We start from the raw sequence: 15,931 nt of genomic DNA, 5'->3' as shown, positions 1-15,931 counted from the left end.
GACAGAAAGAACTTTTGAAAAGAATGTGAGCTAATAATTGTAAAAGAAATGTAGAATTACAGAAATGTAGAATTAGAAATCAATTCTACATTTTGCTGCCCCATATAATTATCAATTCAGGAAAAGCATTTCAAAAGGTGCTAAAATCATTGGGTGAGATGTTATTTAGGAATAGACTCTTCAACAAGTGTCGAAGATTCACCCCACAGATAGCCTACTAATTACAAAGAAGTAAATGTACCCCTACGCTGGAAGAGTCTGACAGTCCACTGTATCCTAGACACCAAACATAGTATTGGCAATATGAGGATAGCCTAACAATTCAGCTGCTGATGTGATGTTATAAAAGACACCACACCAACTCTAAAATATTCATACCCAAAATGATTAACTTGAATTTTGTTATGAGGAAACAATCAAATTCAGAGCATAAGAATTTCATATTTCAGCTGGCTAGATCTCTTCAAAATGGTATAAAAATGGTGAAAAGCAAAAAGGGCAGAGAACCATTATAGATTAAAATAGTAAAAGGACATAATAACTGCATGCCATGCAGGCTGAATTATCAATTCCAACAGATAGCTAAAAAGACATGTTGGGGACACGTGGGTTGAATCTGCTCTCTATATAATGAAACTTAAAAATTTCTAGGTACAATAACTGGTATTGTGGCTTCATAAGAGAACGTCTATTTTGATAATAGGAGATTGTCAGCTGAAGTATTTAGGGCTAAAGAGTCTTGATATATAGCCAGTTTAAAGTTATTCATAAAAGGAATAGAGAGATGAATCAAATTAGCAAGATAAAAAAATGGGTGTTATTTATACTATTCTTTTAACTTCTCTATAGATTTGAAATTTTTCAAAATGAGGTTGGAAAAAATTATAGAAAGTATACTTAGGGCATGGCTAGGTGGAGATGTGGTTCAAGTGGCAGAGCACCAGTGTATCCAGCACAAGGCCCCGAGTTCAAACCCCAGTACTGCAAAAAAAAAAAAGTAGTAGAAGAAAAGTAGCTATTGCTAGAATATGTTGCTAAGAAATAGTATATTGGTATAATTCTATTTTGTAATAAGACATGTTTATACATGTGCATAAAAAGCATACATTAGGGTAATGTTAGCTGTTATCACAAAGGGACCAAAAATGCAATGTCTCAGTCAAGACATAAGTTCATGTCTTACACATGTGACAGTCCTTGTTGGATGTACCAGATCAGCAGGCAATTCTCTATACAGACTTTCAGGAACTGAGGCTGTGGACTTCCACATGTGACTTTCAGAGCTCCAGTCCAGCTCACAGGAAGGGGGCCGGCAGAGGTCCAAGGCCAGAGATTTTCTCTGGAGCAGGTTGCTCACATCTCTTCCACTCACACTCCCCTGGGGAGACCTTCCTACATGTGGGAAGCTACATGTAGCTGCAGAGGAAGCAGAAAAGTTCAGTACAAGGTGAACAGCCACGTCCGAGCTACAACCATTCTGGCTTTAGAAGGCATTTCAGTGGAAAGCTGGTATCTCCATCACAGTCATTGAAAAGAGCCAGAAGAATACAGACCAACCGATTGGCAGTTTTTATTTCAAGGTCACGGGTTTCTAATGTTGTATGCGTGTCTTTATTTTTCCATTATAAGCATGTACTTTTTGCAATACAGAAAAGAACTGTACTTTACAGAATAAACCATTTCACTGGCAAATTTGCAAGTTCCTTGTTTTCTCCCTCTGAGAGAAACATACAGAGCAAATCTTAGACACAGCTTCAAGCACTGTTTTCTACTGAAAACCTTCAGACGGACCCCATTCTCTATCACATGGACTTCCAAACTTTTGCTGGAATCTTGGCATTCTGCAATCCAACCCCACCTCCTCCTCTCACCCTCCTGCTCTGTCCGTGTGACTTCACTCCATCCACACCTGGCTCATGTGTGCCTCCAGCCCAGACAGATCCCACTCATCCTTTGAATCCCAGCACACACTACTGCTCTCTCTTGGTTTCTCATCTTTTCTCAGGAATTTATATGGCCTTTAGAACCGTGTGACCCAATTTGCCACTTGATTCAATGTTTTGCATCTTGCTAGTAAGGCATTAATCTTGTGTGCCTCATTGTAAGCATCTTGTGTTTTTATTCCCTCTCTGTACCGAGCGTGGAGCTGAAGACATAGTAGGTGCATGTAATGCTTTTCAATTGCCTTTCATGTTTCATGACCTGCTATTTTGATTAAGAGACATTTTGAAGATGACCTCCACTTGATGGCCAAGTCCTCTGTGCTGGTTCCTCTCAGCTAAAAGGAGAGTATGAATTCATTAAAAAAAAAAAAAAAAAAAAAAAGGATGAAGATAGAAAAACCATACCTGAAAAATACCCAACTCCAGGGCAGTACTGAGGTGCAACTGAATGCTACATTTAGTGTTCAAATTTTATCAGCACTAGGGCTTGAACTTAGGGCCTCATGCTTGCTAGGCAGGCGCTCTTACCACTTGAGCCACTCTGCCAGCCCTAGTGTTCAAAATTTTTAAATCCAACAGTTTTCTTTTTTTGGTGGTACTGGGATTTTGAACTCAGGGCCTTGGGCTTGCTAGGCAGGCACCCTACCACTTGAGCCATGCCTCTAGTCTAAAATCCAACAATTTTCTGACAATGTATATCTTTCTTCACACATTTTATGCCACATGGAACCATCCCTACTACACTCAGAGGACACAGAACCCAAAGATGAAACTGGTCACCACTCGTGTCAATTGGACAGCAACTTCTGAAATACACAGAAGATTAATTGACATTATAAAAAAAAAATCTAGCAAAAAACATGCAGTGTTACCATTTTGGTAGCTCTGCACCTTAAGTTTCATCCGGGGCCATTCCATCATGGGATAGACAGTAATCATGAAGCAAGTGCTCAAGTCCCATCACTTCCCTTTGAATACACCCAATGGTGATCAAACATTATGATGATTTTAATCACTGAGGTCGCTGTTGCTTCAGGTCAGGGTCTCAGATGGGGTACTTCCCACATGCTAGTGTAAGCATCAGAGAGAAGGCTGCAGGCAGGGAAGCATTCTCTATACAGGGACTATCACGTTTATTCATATTGTAGCCCAACTGACTCCAGAAAACATCCTGTGCAAAACACGCTGCAGAACAGGGGCTTCTTGTGCTGATCCTGGTCTTAACCAGCACCCCCTGGCAGCCACATCTTCAGGTGGGAGGCACAGATGAGGGCAAAGCAGTTTGATTCAGATGAGAGTAACTGAACCCCTCTCCCCTCAAAAAAAAAAAAAAAAAACCCAAAAGATCTCTGTTCCTTATTGTTGTTCAGTTTTGTAATTCTGGTAATCTCAAAAACGTCCTGAACACATATGAAGGATTTTGCTGCTCTTTGACTTTTTTTCTGGCAAGAGAAAATTTAGCCTGCTTTGCTATAACAGCACTCAGTATAGAACATACTTTATATTAATATGTAAAGGCTATTTGCATCCTATTGAGAAGGCTATTTATACAAGCTGCCCTCAATTCCCTAAGGTAGTTTTTGTGTTTGAGGCACAGTTTGAATGTGGACTTCGGAGACAGCACTCTGAAGACGTTCATTTGCACATGGACTCCTGTGGTCAGCCTGTCCACGTTGTCCTTGTTTGATTGTCAAGGTTCACTGCCTTGATCACACTCAGTGAGACTAAATTTATTACCGTAAGAAACGCACGATCTTCCTCTGACTCCAGCCTGACACTCCTCTTTGCCTTCTTCCCTCTTAGTCACAGAAAGTCCTGCCCTAATGTTCTCTCTGTCATAAGATCCACTCAGCTCAGCCTCTGTCACTGACACATGGCAAAAGTGGGTTTCATGCATATCCATCAGCACCCAGCCCCGCAGCTTTGTGGAGGGATAGAGGGGCGGACAAGTGAGAACCAATTTCCCAGGTCTTGGAAAGGAGCCATCAGGCAAGAGTTGGAAAATAACTTCAAGTCTTTTCTGTCTCCCACTACTCCTCTCTAGTTATCTGACAATGTCTGTTCATTGTTACCTTACCATTTCAGATTCAATGTTGTTGGGTCCCAGTTTCTAGTCCTCAAATTCCTGAGGAAATGCATCCTACTCTTGTGTCTCCACCTTCCAAGGGTTCTAACTCAAACCGGCAATATGTCTTGTCACTAAGTCGTTTCCCCAGTGCCTGGGGCTCCTTCCATTCCCTAATTAATCAAGTCCCTTGTCTTTTTTTTTTTTTTTTTTTTTTTCATTTTTCTTTTATTATTCATATGTGCATACAAGGCTTGGTTTATTTCTCCCCCCTGCCCCCACCCCCTCCCTTACCACCCACTCCACCCCCTCCCGCTCCCCCCCTCAATACCCAGCAGAAACTATTTTGCCCTTATCTCTAATTTTGTTGTAGAGAGAGTATAAGCAATAATAGGAAGGAACAAGGGGTTTTGCTGGTTGAGATAAAGATAGCTATACAGGGCATTGACTCACATTGATTTCCTGTGCGTGGGTGTTACCTTCTAGGTTAATTCTTTTTGATCTAACCTTTTCTCTAGTACCTGGTCCCCTTTTCCTATTGGCCTCAGTTGCTTTAAGGTATCTGCTTTAGTTTCTCTGCATTAAGGGCAACAAATGCTAGCTAGTTTTTTAGGTGTCTTACCTATCCTCACCCCTCCCTTGTGTGCTCTCGCTTTTATCATGTGCTCATAGTCCAATCCCATTGTTGTGTTTGCCCTTGATCTAATGTCCACATATGAGGGAGAACATACGATTTTTGGTTTTTTGAGCCAGGCTAACCTCACTCAGAATGATGTTCTCCAATTCCATCCATTTACCAGCGAATGATAACATTTCGTTCTTCTTCATGGCTGCATAAAATTCCATTGTGTATAGATACCACATTTTCTTAATCCATTCGTCAGTGGTGGGGCATCTTGGCTGTTTCCATAACTTGGCTATTGTGAATAGTGCCGCAATAAACATGGATGTGCAGGTGCCTCTGGAGTAACAGTCTTTTGGGTATATCCCCAAGAGTGGTATTGCTGGATCAAATGGTAGATCGATGTACAGCTTTTTAAGTAGCCTCCAAATTTTTTTCCAGAGTGGTTGTACTAGTCTACATTCCCACCAACAGTGTAAGAGGGTTCCTTTTTCCCCGCATCCTCGCCAACACCTGTTGTTGGTGGTGTTGCTGATGATGGCTGTTCTAACAGGGGTGAGGTGGAATCTTAGTGTGGTTTTAATTTGCATTTCCTTTATTGCTAGAGATGGTGAGCATTTTTTCATGTGTTTTCTGGCCATTTGAATTTCTTCTTTTGAGAAAGTTCTGTTTAGTTCACATGCCCATTTCTTTATTGGTTCATTAGTTTTGGGAGAATTTAGTTTTTTAAGTTCCCTGTATATTCTGGTTATCAGTCCTTTGTCTGATGTATAATTGGCAAATATTTTCTCCCACTCTGTGGGTGTTCTCTTCAGTTTAGAGACCATTTCTTTTGATGAACAGAAGCTTTTTAGTTTTATGAGGTCCCATTTATCTTAGTAAAAATGTCTATACTCCCAAAAGTAATCTACATGTTTAATGCAATTCCCATCAAAATTCCAATGACATTCATCAAAGAGATTGAAAAATCTACTGTTAAATTTATATGGAAAAACAAGAGGCCACGAATAGCCAAGGCAATACTCAGTCAAAAGAACAATGCAGGAGGTATTACAATACCTGACTTCAAACTATATTACAAAGCAATAACAATAAAAACAGCATGGTACTGGCACAAAAACAGACATGAAGACCAGTGGAACAGAATAGAGGATCCAGATATGAAGCCACACAACTATGAGCAACTTATCTTTGACAAAGGAGCTAAAAATATACGATGGAGAAATAGCAGCCTCTTCAACAAAAACTGCTGGGAAAACTGGTTAGCAGTCTGCAAAAAACTGAAACTAGATCCATGTATATCACCCTATACCAAGATTAACTCAAAATGGATCAAGGATCTTAATATCAGACCCCAAACTCTTAAGTTGATACAAGAAAGAGTAGGAAATACTCTGGAGTTAGTAGGTATAGGTAGGAACTTTCTCAATGAAACCCCAGCAGCACAGCAACTAAGAGATAGCAAGTCCCTTCTCTTGGTGAGAGTCTTAGAGCTGAGCCCCGAACAAAGTCATATCTCTACTGTATTATGTATGATGCCAGAAGGGCAAGTTGTGGATCTCTGGAAAACTTTAAATCTAAAAGTAATAATACTCTAGAAAAAAACTGATGTTGATCAATACCTTATTTTAGTTAGCATGGCTTCTTAGGACTTTCATCAAATACTCAATATTAGGCTATATTCATGCATCATATAGGTTGCGGTTTTTGTTGTAGTTTTTTATTTGTTTGGTGGTTTGTGTCTTTTTTTTTTTTTCTCCATGTTTTAGGCATTGATTTTGAAAGATAAAGATGGTTTTCTTCTCCCAAAGGAATAGCAATGTGCTGTGTCTCCACCTCCATGTGACATTTCAACTTAGGAACATATGGAGAAGAAATGAAAACTGTAATTTTCAAAAATTATAAGAGGAAAAGACACAGTTTTTAAGATCAACTTTAAGTCAAAAAATTTAATTTTTATTGTTTGATAATCTCTAAATATTGTTAAATATTTGTCAGAGCTTAACTGTCTGAAAAATTGTGCCATATTTTCTCAAGACTGGGTGAATTTCAACTAACGGGCTATTTATAACGATTATAAATTATACAGCCTGTGGAAGAAACCAAGTGTGCCATGTAGGAACAGACCTACCTCTCTGTTCACATCTCTTTGGAAGGGAGCAAATCCAGTAGGATTTTTCACTGGGGCCTTTGGCTCAGGTTTCATCAGTGGGCAGTTAATGTTGAGGAGTTAGCTACTTAATTTTGAAAGTGGCTGGCTGACTGGGCATGGTGGCACAGGCCTGTAATCCTAGAACTTGAAAAGGCAGAGGCAAAGGGATCTTGAGTTCAAGATCAGCCTAGGCTATATAGTAAGACCCCGTCTCAAAGAATAAGAATGAGGAGGAAAATGACTGACTGTGAATAACTAATAACTAATTACAAAAGCCAACACAAATAACACTATATATAAAATATTATAAGCAGTATACGCATATCCTATTTCCTTTAATTCTCATGAAGCCACCAAAAAAGTAGGTACTCTTGCTCACAGATGAAAAAATCTGAGATGCCAAGAAGGGAGCTAAGCTCCATGTCACACTATTGTTACAAACAAGAGCCAGAATTCACTCCCAGGAAACTGGGCTCCAGAGTTTAAATACCATACTTTAGGGCCAGAATGAGTTATTACAACTTCTCTCACGCAAGGTTCATCTTCTCCTGATGGGCTGATGGGTTTTCATGAGAGGGGACAGATGAGAATGGCTGAGAACAGGAGAGGAACGTGAATAAAGACAAAACCTGCTGAAGTAACTTGTTTAAGACTGCTCAACGGGGCAAGCAAGGAAAGATCCATTAGCACATTCCTAAGTTTTGCAGGCCTTGCTATTGTGACTTCTGTCTCCAGCTGACAAAAACAGCCACTTCTAGTGGCAATTTCTGGACTCTTAAGAATGATGACCACCTGGAAGTAAAGCCATGGAACAGGCACTCAGAAGGCAGGTGCATAGTCCCATACTTAACAGGCAATTAAATTGGCCAAACTTTCTTTCACCCCTTCAGTGTGACTAAAGGCTCAAGGTGTAATGAAAGGGTGAAGGAAGGATTTTAATACAGCTTAACACCCACCCAATAAAGAGTCTCAAACAACTCCTCCCAACTCCCCACTGCCTGGGGCAAGCAAAGAATTCCAGCCCTGGTTGGAGGTGATGGGGATGGATTGGCTAACATTAGCAGACACCTGCTGTGATGTTGTGGCACGGAAAGTCTTAGCCTGGAGCAGCTTTCCTGCATTCCTGTGGACTGAAAAAGGCTAAAGGGTGGGGCTTTGGATGAATAGACTTCTCAGCTCACTAAAGTAAGCAAACTGTGTTGGGAAGTTTGGAAAAGAAATTCTGTCCCATGCTCACTACTGTTCTTTGGACCCATGTCTTCCATCACCAAATTACAATGACGGGCTTAGGCATCATAATTAAAATTTGTCGACACTCCCTTCTCTGAGAATAGGGGACTCATGTCCATGAATGACCTAATGTTTCATCTTTGACATTTCAGAATAATTTTCAAGGATTTCTATTAAGTCACAGAACTGAAAGGGAAAAGGGGAAACAATCAATTCATTATGTCCTGTTCCTTCATCCGAGGGGGGTCTGTTTTTCGAAAGCGTTTGGAGTAACAATAATTATTTGTTTGCAGGCTGTATTCAAACTCTAAATTTAAAAACATGATGTATCATCTTGGAGGGTAATGACCTGTCCACCTGTAGATTTATAAAGACTTCTGTGTAGAAGACTGACAAATGGAGGAGTTTTTACGAATTTAGTTTGTTTTACATCGTACCCAATAAGTCAAAGCTATACAGAGTATTTTCCTGAGTCAGGAACCTGTGAAATGAAAATGCCACAACTGTCAGTGAGACCAATGAGCAAGATCAATACAAAATGCAACCGTTGGGGAGGTGCTGGCAACATTAATTTAGCATTCCATGTTTGCAAAGGACCACATTTGCAGAGAATTTTCCAGTATCGGACTATTATGCAATGTGGGGGAGCCCCCCACTAGAGTTGGGGTGGGTGGGGAAAATCCTTGCGACTTTGTTTGTTGCAGAATTCCCACCCTAGCAAATAGTGCTGGCCCAGGGACCTAACACCATGAGACTGCACTTAACTCACCCTTTAAGGCCAGGTTTCTGATAGTCATTTATATCAGTTGCATTATTTTCTTGGTGGCTATATGTAGCAAAGAATAAAACTGTTGACTGCCCGGGTAATTTTTATGGTGTCTGCAAGGCTGTGTTGAGATACTGATTCTGCAAGGATCATGGTTTGTCCATGCATAGATCGATACCAACTTCTTCATAGAAGACGGACAAGGAGGGGATTTTTAAGAGCTTCATTTGTCTTATTTTGCATTCAGTAATTCAGAGTATTGAAACTGAGGTCTGATTTATAAGTCTGTATCACACTATCTAAAGTTTCTTCTCATTGTTAAATGCATGATTAACATAAGGAACATTTTCTTTCACCCATACCCAAAGTAGTTCAAATAACAAATAGCAAAAAATTTTAAAAGCACTGATTTTTTTCCTCTCCTTTCATATGTAGCTTTTAATATGAGCTCTTTATTGGTCATCAAATTACTTAAGGGTCAGAAATGCATGCTTTTTGTAATATTCTACAAAATGGATTCATTAACTTCGCTGCTATTTTTAAGCAGATCTTCTGAGCCTGTCCAAATCTGCTTGGCCTAAGGGCATGTTGAGTATAGCATGATCCTTGGTGTTAAGTTGCTGGAGGGATGGCTGCAGTTGCGTGTTTCTTTTTTTCTCTGCCTAGCAAAGGTGACCTACTTGGCCACTGATACTTACATATCTCTTATTTCCGGTAGAGTTCTAGTGAGGAGGATTATCTAACTGAACCAAAATGGACCAAGATGCCTTCAGTAACGTGTGATTCCAGACTTCCTGCAATTGACCAAACATCCGTCAAGCAGAAACATAAAAGTACCATGACTCCAAGGAAACTAGAGAAAGTAGGCCCCAGCAAACCTTCTCCAGGTGAGTGACTGGTTTATTGAAATTCACAACATCTAAAATCCCTGTCTTAAAAACAAAAATCACAAAACTCACAGTGGCAGTATTGGTTGAACCTAATGTTCTTCAAGTGACTCAATTCAAGTCTTTGTTGGAAGGCCAATGGTCCAATGCAAATGGTAAAATTAATTTCAGAGTAGAATGTAAGGTCAAAGAGGCATGAATTATGCAAAGTGTCCCCCACTGACCACTTCTCCAAACACTCATCAACATTGTGTGACACTCACGGGAACTGCTGCCTGTTTACTTCCTCATGCTTCCTGGGGCATTAAAGGCATTTGGTCCTAGGAATCAAGTTTTATGACTCAGGCTAGAGGAGCTCTCAAAAGCATCTGAATGGTGTAATTTATAATCAAGAAGGGAGAGTAATAAGGTCCTCCAGTCCTGGGTTTGTCCTCTCAGGGAGAAAAGGAACTTGATAAATCCTTACTTTTGTGCAATTTGGTAAATAATTCAGCTTTTAGCTGCCTTTGAAGCAAAGACCAGTCTTTTGCTTGGGGCAAGAGTGACTTCATAATATCCAGAAAGGAACTAAAACCAACAGGAAAGTTTAGAGTCCCTCAGGCTCATTCCATCAAAGCCACCATGGGTCGGACAATCTTGAATCCTCTGGGAACAGAGCATATGAGTTGAGGTAACTAGGTGGAAAGGCCTGCCTTCTGGGAAAGATTCCAAACTGTGAAGAATTCGTAAATTGCGTGTGACCCATTAAAATCCCAATCACAGCTACTTCCTAATCCTAAGTAGTTCCTGTCATGCAACCACCCATCCAGTTAAGTCTGAATGCATTTGTACAAAATGGCAGTTTTCACTCAAATGAACCCTCACATGTTATAGCTTTAATGAAGTCAAAACCAAATTGACTTCTGAAATGACATCCACTCAGGCAAAGCCCCAACTCCTTATTTAATCTAGGGGGAGACTAGCATCCAAGTTAATTTCTCTTTTTAAAGACTTTAAGTAGGAATTAGGCTTTTAATTCAACTGTTTGAAGTCTGAAATAGAGCAAATGAGATCATTCTGCAACTACTTCAACATAGAAGTCCAAAGTTATTAAATTAAAGATGCTTTTTAATGGTAAAAATTTGAGTGTAAGTTTAAATAATGCAACTCCATTCGATATAATTTTGAGCAAGAAGTTTGTAGCTGTTTGCCTTGTCATCTGTGGAGAGAAGTCATTAAAATAAGCCTTTGAGGTCCACTTGATTAATACAGATGTTTTTCAGACTGAGCAAATTCCATATGGAACTTGCTGCAGTGACAAAAAAGAAGGAATTAATTCACTCCTCATTCTGTAAAACATCAGATTTGAAGGATTACCAGGCTGAAAAAACACACCAAGGTTTAGGCAAGAGAGCCAACTTGGCAGAAAGATAGCTTTTACATCAAATGAGGGATGTTATTCATAGCAGACTCGTTTACAAACCTCCATCTCTGTCAACGTAATATGGTCCTAGCCTATGTCCAACACCCACTCAGTGGTGAGCAACTCAGGGTTGGCTGACCAGCCAGCCCAGTGGTCCTGGCGAGGAATGTCAGAGCTGCAAAGTCCAACTAGGGGTGCAGCAATCGGGGTTGATCAAGAAGCTGACTAAAGGCAGCTGGGTGTGGTGGAATGTGCCTGTAATCCTAGCTACTTGGGAGGCAGAGGCAGGAGGATCACAAGTTGGAGGCCAACCCCAGCAAAAGTAGCAAGATCCTGTCTCAAAAACCAAATAAAAAACAAAAGGAACATTTACCTGGTATGTGTGATGCCCTGGGTTCAAGCCCCAGTACTGCAAAATAAATAAATAAAACAAAATAACAAACTGACTACCAACAAAGCAGTGGCATGTTATGACCTACTCCTTTAATTCACCCTCCTAGTTCCTAATTAACACAGCAAAATGAACCTAGAGACCTGGTGAAAAAAATCAAGCCCAGTGTATTCAGGAGAAACCAAATTGGAGGTTGGTAACAATGCGTTCAATTCAGATAAATAACTTGCTGTTACAGAAAAAGAGGATTTTGGTTCCTGAATTATCTGGACACTGATCTAATTCCCTAGCTGAATTCAGTTTCCTGCTTTTCTCCATCTCTTCCTAAAGCATTTTGGGGTGACCCAAGCTTGGCAGTACATCACCAAAACTTCTTTTCATGTCAGACCTAAGCAAAACCAAAGCTTGGATCACAGTGAAATCCTTCTGTGACATCTGCCAAACAGGTTAGCCTTCTTTTCACACTGTGTTATGCCAGGTTTTGCCCAAATAAAACAATACCCCTGGAGAATGTGACTTGATTTACCACCAACCCACGTCCTAAAAAGAGTTTTCGCTTATATGTGGACTGCCATGGAGACCCCTGAAACAGCTGCTAACAGCACAGGACCACTCAATGCCCTCTACAAATGGACTCAGAACTGAGAAGGCACTAGATTCTCACTGTTCACTTCATACTCTATCCAAAAGAGGACACACGATTAAACTCAAGGTGATATGTCCTGTGGGGCTGTTTCTGGATGAGTCAACTTACACTTCTCCTCCTTATTCCTCTCTGCAACGTGGGGGTGCAGTTTGCAGGCGAGTGCCTTCAAATCAAAATGTTTAAGTTAGCATCCAGGCCCCATTTCTTATGCTGTTAACCTTTTGACGGGGAATTTCTCTGTGCCTCAGTTTTGTCACCTATAAAATAGGGAGTATGGGGACAGCAGCCTACCTGCTGGGATTTCTATGAATGTTCAATGATAAAATGTAGACTTTTAAAATAGTTCTGACCCTGTAACCATTCAATATATTATGTCATTATGATATTTAGCACATGAGAGCAGCATTTGGTAAGGAACATGGGAATAGAAAAATTTTATTTTCCTTGACTAAAGTTTTTCCTCCCACCCCTACTTCTTTTTTTCCTTCACAAAAATTAGAGCTGTATTTTTTTTAATTTCTCACATAAATGCAGGTATAGACACTTTAACTACACTCTTGAATTTCCAAAGCAAAACACCAAATAGAAAAAAGGATGAATAATCAGACAGTACTCACCAAGCCAGAGAGATGCTTTATCTCCAGAAAGATATGGCAAATTCAGGCTGTGTGTCAAAACCCATCTGGGTCTGATGTGCAATTGATTCAGAAATCTTCTTTCATGACCAAGGTCAAAACTGGTGTCTGGTGAGAAATAAGCCTAGCAAAGCTGTGTATACTTCAGAATTCTATATGGATTAGTATGACACAGGACAGTTGACAGGCCCAGCCAGTGCAGGGGTACCAGGACATCTGGGGAGCTGTGGTGGCCTCTGACTCCTGACTGCTCTCAAGATTTTCCTAGATCCAGCCTAGGTTGGAAAAGAGCCGCCTCTCCTTTCCAGGACAAGGAAAGGCATCCAAAGGCCACTGTGCTGTGGGATTCTGGCGCCTGGAGTCCTGAAGGGCTCTCTACCCCAGGGCCAGGACGTGGGAAGCCAGTGTGCCTTCTGCTCTCACCTGGAGTTTGGACAGAGCCTCCCTGGTTATGTTCCAGGAAAATGGATCTGGATGGAGTCCTGGGAGTCTGCTTCCAAACTCTTGCCCTTTAAAACACAGCCAAGTGTTCTGAAATTATCCTCACTTATTACCAAGTTCAACATTAGTCATTACCAGATTCAGATTGGTGGGAGAAGCAAGATCTATTCTGCCTTATTGTGGCTTATCTTGAAGACATGTTCTTGTAAAACTAAGCAAAAGCAGTGAATTCAGGTTTTAAAAGATAAAAATCTAAAATAACTGTGGTTGCTTTTGGATTGGGAAATATTTATTTAAAGATCAGTGTGGAAGAGGAATTTGAGGGCAAATCCTAAATCTTCATAATTTGCCTTGTAAATAAATTCTATTGAAGATTTTCTCCAAAAGGCCAAGAGCAATGAATTTCCCGGCAAGTCCAGTTACTATTCAATAACTTTCCAAGCCATCTTTCCAAGTTAGAAAAAACCAAAACAATATAAATGAATATTCCCATTCTTATAGAAAGAATCATAATTCTCAGTCCATTTTTGCTAATGCTTCTGAGACAGAAGGGGGTCATACAGCCCAGAATGGGAAGTCCTGCCTCAGAATCCTGGCTCTACCACTTTATAAATCCTTATAAATGCAAGATGGCAACTTCTCTGAACTCAGTTTCCTTATCAGTAAATAGAGTTGCAGTATTACCTACCTCACCACATAGACAGGAAGATTTAAGACCCTGGGTATCAGCTGGGCCTTACGATCAATCCCCAGTCCTTCCTGCCTTCTCCCAACACCAACTGCTGTTGACCAAGAAAGTTTAGTTTGAGATATGAGAGGGATCATAATTTAGTTACAAAATGCTTCAAGTGTTTGATCATGTATAAAGTTATCCATTTTACCCAGTATTTGTGGGGAAGTTGATAAATACATTCAACTGCCCGCCCCTACCCTCAGTACCCTGTCCCAGGATGTATGATACCAGGGTGAATTGTTTTTTTTTGCCCATCACTCATTCATTCAGCCCTACATTCACTCCATGCTTCCCCTCTGAGCCTTGGGGATACAGAAATAAACACACAGGACCTGCCCTCCAGAGACTCCAGGCCTGGTGAGCAGCCAGGACACCAAAAAGGGAAATAGTGCACACTCTGACCAAGGTAAGTTTGTGGAAGGAGTGAGCAAGGTGAAAAACCTGAAGACCAGGGGATTTAGCCCAGGTGAAAAGAGCAAGAAAGATGTGCCCAACAGAGGTGCTGAGCATGCAGAGGCCTAGAGAAGAGAGACAGACAGATGGACTGAACCAAGTAGCTACAAAAAGCATATGGCCTTCTGCCGTCAAGTGTCCCCGGAGCCGTAGGGCTTGTTAGAAAGGCAAAACCTGAGGCCTTGTGCCAGACTTACTGACTGAGTCTGCACCTAACAAGCTATCTCAGGGATACTGGTGAGTTTGAGAAGCTCTGGTTTAGGGTCAGGCTACAAATTAGAAGTGTAGAGAAAAAGAGTTGAGACTCTACCAGTAGACAAGGACCAGTAGCCTTTGAATGTCTACTGAAGGTAACATTCAAGCACCAGTCATCGAAGGAGTCTATGCAAGGAAGTGATACAGTCGGACTGGTATTTTTAACACCAACTGTAGCCTGGGAGGGTGAGGGCAGTCAGACATAGCTGAAGAGACCGGACAAGCTACCATTGCAGTAGATCCAAGAGAATGGGAAGGACTTGACCTGGAACAAAAGCAGAAAGAAAAGGGAAGAGGGCATGGCTTGAGGGATGTCTCAGGAAGTAAGCCTTGAAGAACGTGAAGATATTGGGATCAGGAAAAAGAGAATTCGGGGATCTGACCAAGAAAATGAGGCCAATGAAGACTGTCTTTGCCAAGACTAAGAAAGCAAGAAGAGGGCGGGTCCTATTCTGTGGTGTGGTCTTTGAGGTGCATCCTGGATAGCTAGGTGAAAATACCAGGAAGCCTAGTATCCAGGTCTGCTGCTTATCAGAGCACTGCACACTGCTAGTAGGAACCCAAGTGCCTCAAGGAGTCAGAGAGAGGCTAAAACTGTGAACATTCCTCCCCTTTGGGAATAAATGGACTAAGAAGAGGCATGACCAAGAATCTTTGGAAGATAACAGTTCAGTGAAGAATAAAGGAAGACAGAAAAATGTCTTCAACATTTTTCAACTGGTTTTCAACTGGATGGTTACAAGGATTTCAACCATTCATTTTAGAATCGAAACTGATTTTAGCTGCAGCATTTTCCAAGCTTCTCTGATGGTAAGAATCACCAGGAAATATAAATTCCTGCTTCCCCTCCCTGGCCCAGAGTTTCTGTGTTAGTCAGCTTCACATCGTTATAACGAAATACCTAAGACAATTAACTTATAAAGAGAAAAAAGTTTATTTTTAGCTTATACTTTTGGAAGCTCCAGTCTGAGATCAGGAGACCCATTGCTTTTGGGCCTGTAGTGAGGCAGCACATCAAGGCAGAGGCACACATTAGGACAAAACTGTTCTCATAGGTGGGAAGCAAAAGAGAAAGAGGAAAGGACGAGAGTCCCACAAACCCCTTCAAGGGCACACCCCCAGTGACCCACAAGGTTGACCTCCCTGGGGACCAGACCTTTAACACTGGGACCTTTATTGGTGGTGGGGGTGGTGGGGAATACTGATCCAAACCATAGCAAATCCAAACCTCCAATAAAGGGGTCTACAAAACCGTTCTAACAAGCAGTAGAGGTAATTCTCATCACAGAGGTTGGGCAACTGTCTCAGAC

General features: G+C 41.0%; 1 protein-coding gene across 1 annotated transcript in view; it reads left to right on the top strand.

The window, feature by feature from the left end:
* The window catches only part of Marchf10 (membrane associated ring-CH-type finger 10), an 87,356-nt gene that overhangs the window by 28,257 nt on the left and 43,168 nt on the right, over positions 1 to 15,931 (top strand). The window contains exon 4 of the mRNA XM_020151584.2: positions 9,497 to 9,665. Coding sequence (XP_020007173.2) covers positions 9,497 to 9,665 — 169 coding nt within the window. The remainder of the gene's footprint in view (positions 1 to 9,496; positions 9,666 to 15,931) is intronic.

The sequence above is a fragment of the Castor canadensis genome, chromosome 11, assembly GCF_047511655.1.
Source record: "Castor canadensis chromosome 11, mCasCan1.hap1v2, whole genome shotgun sequence".
Taxonomy (NCBI): domain Eukaryota; kingdom Metazoa; phylum Chordata; class Mammalia; order Rodentia; family Castoridae; genus Castor; species Castor canadensis.
This window is presented reverse-complemented; position numbering and strand designations above follow the sequence as displayed.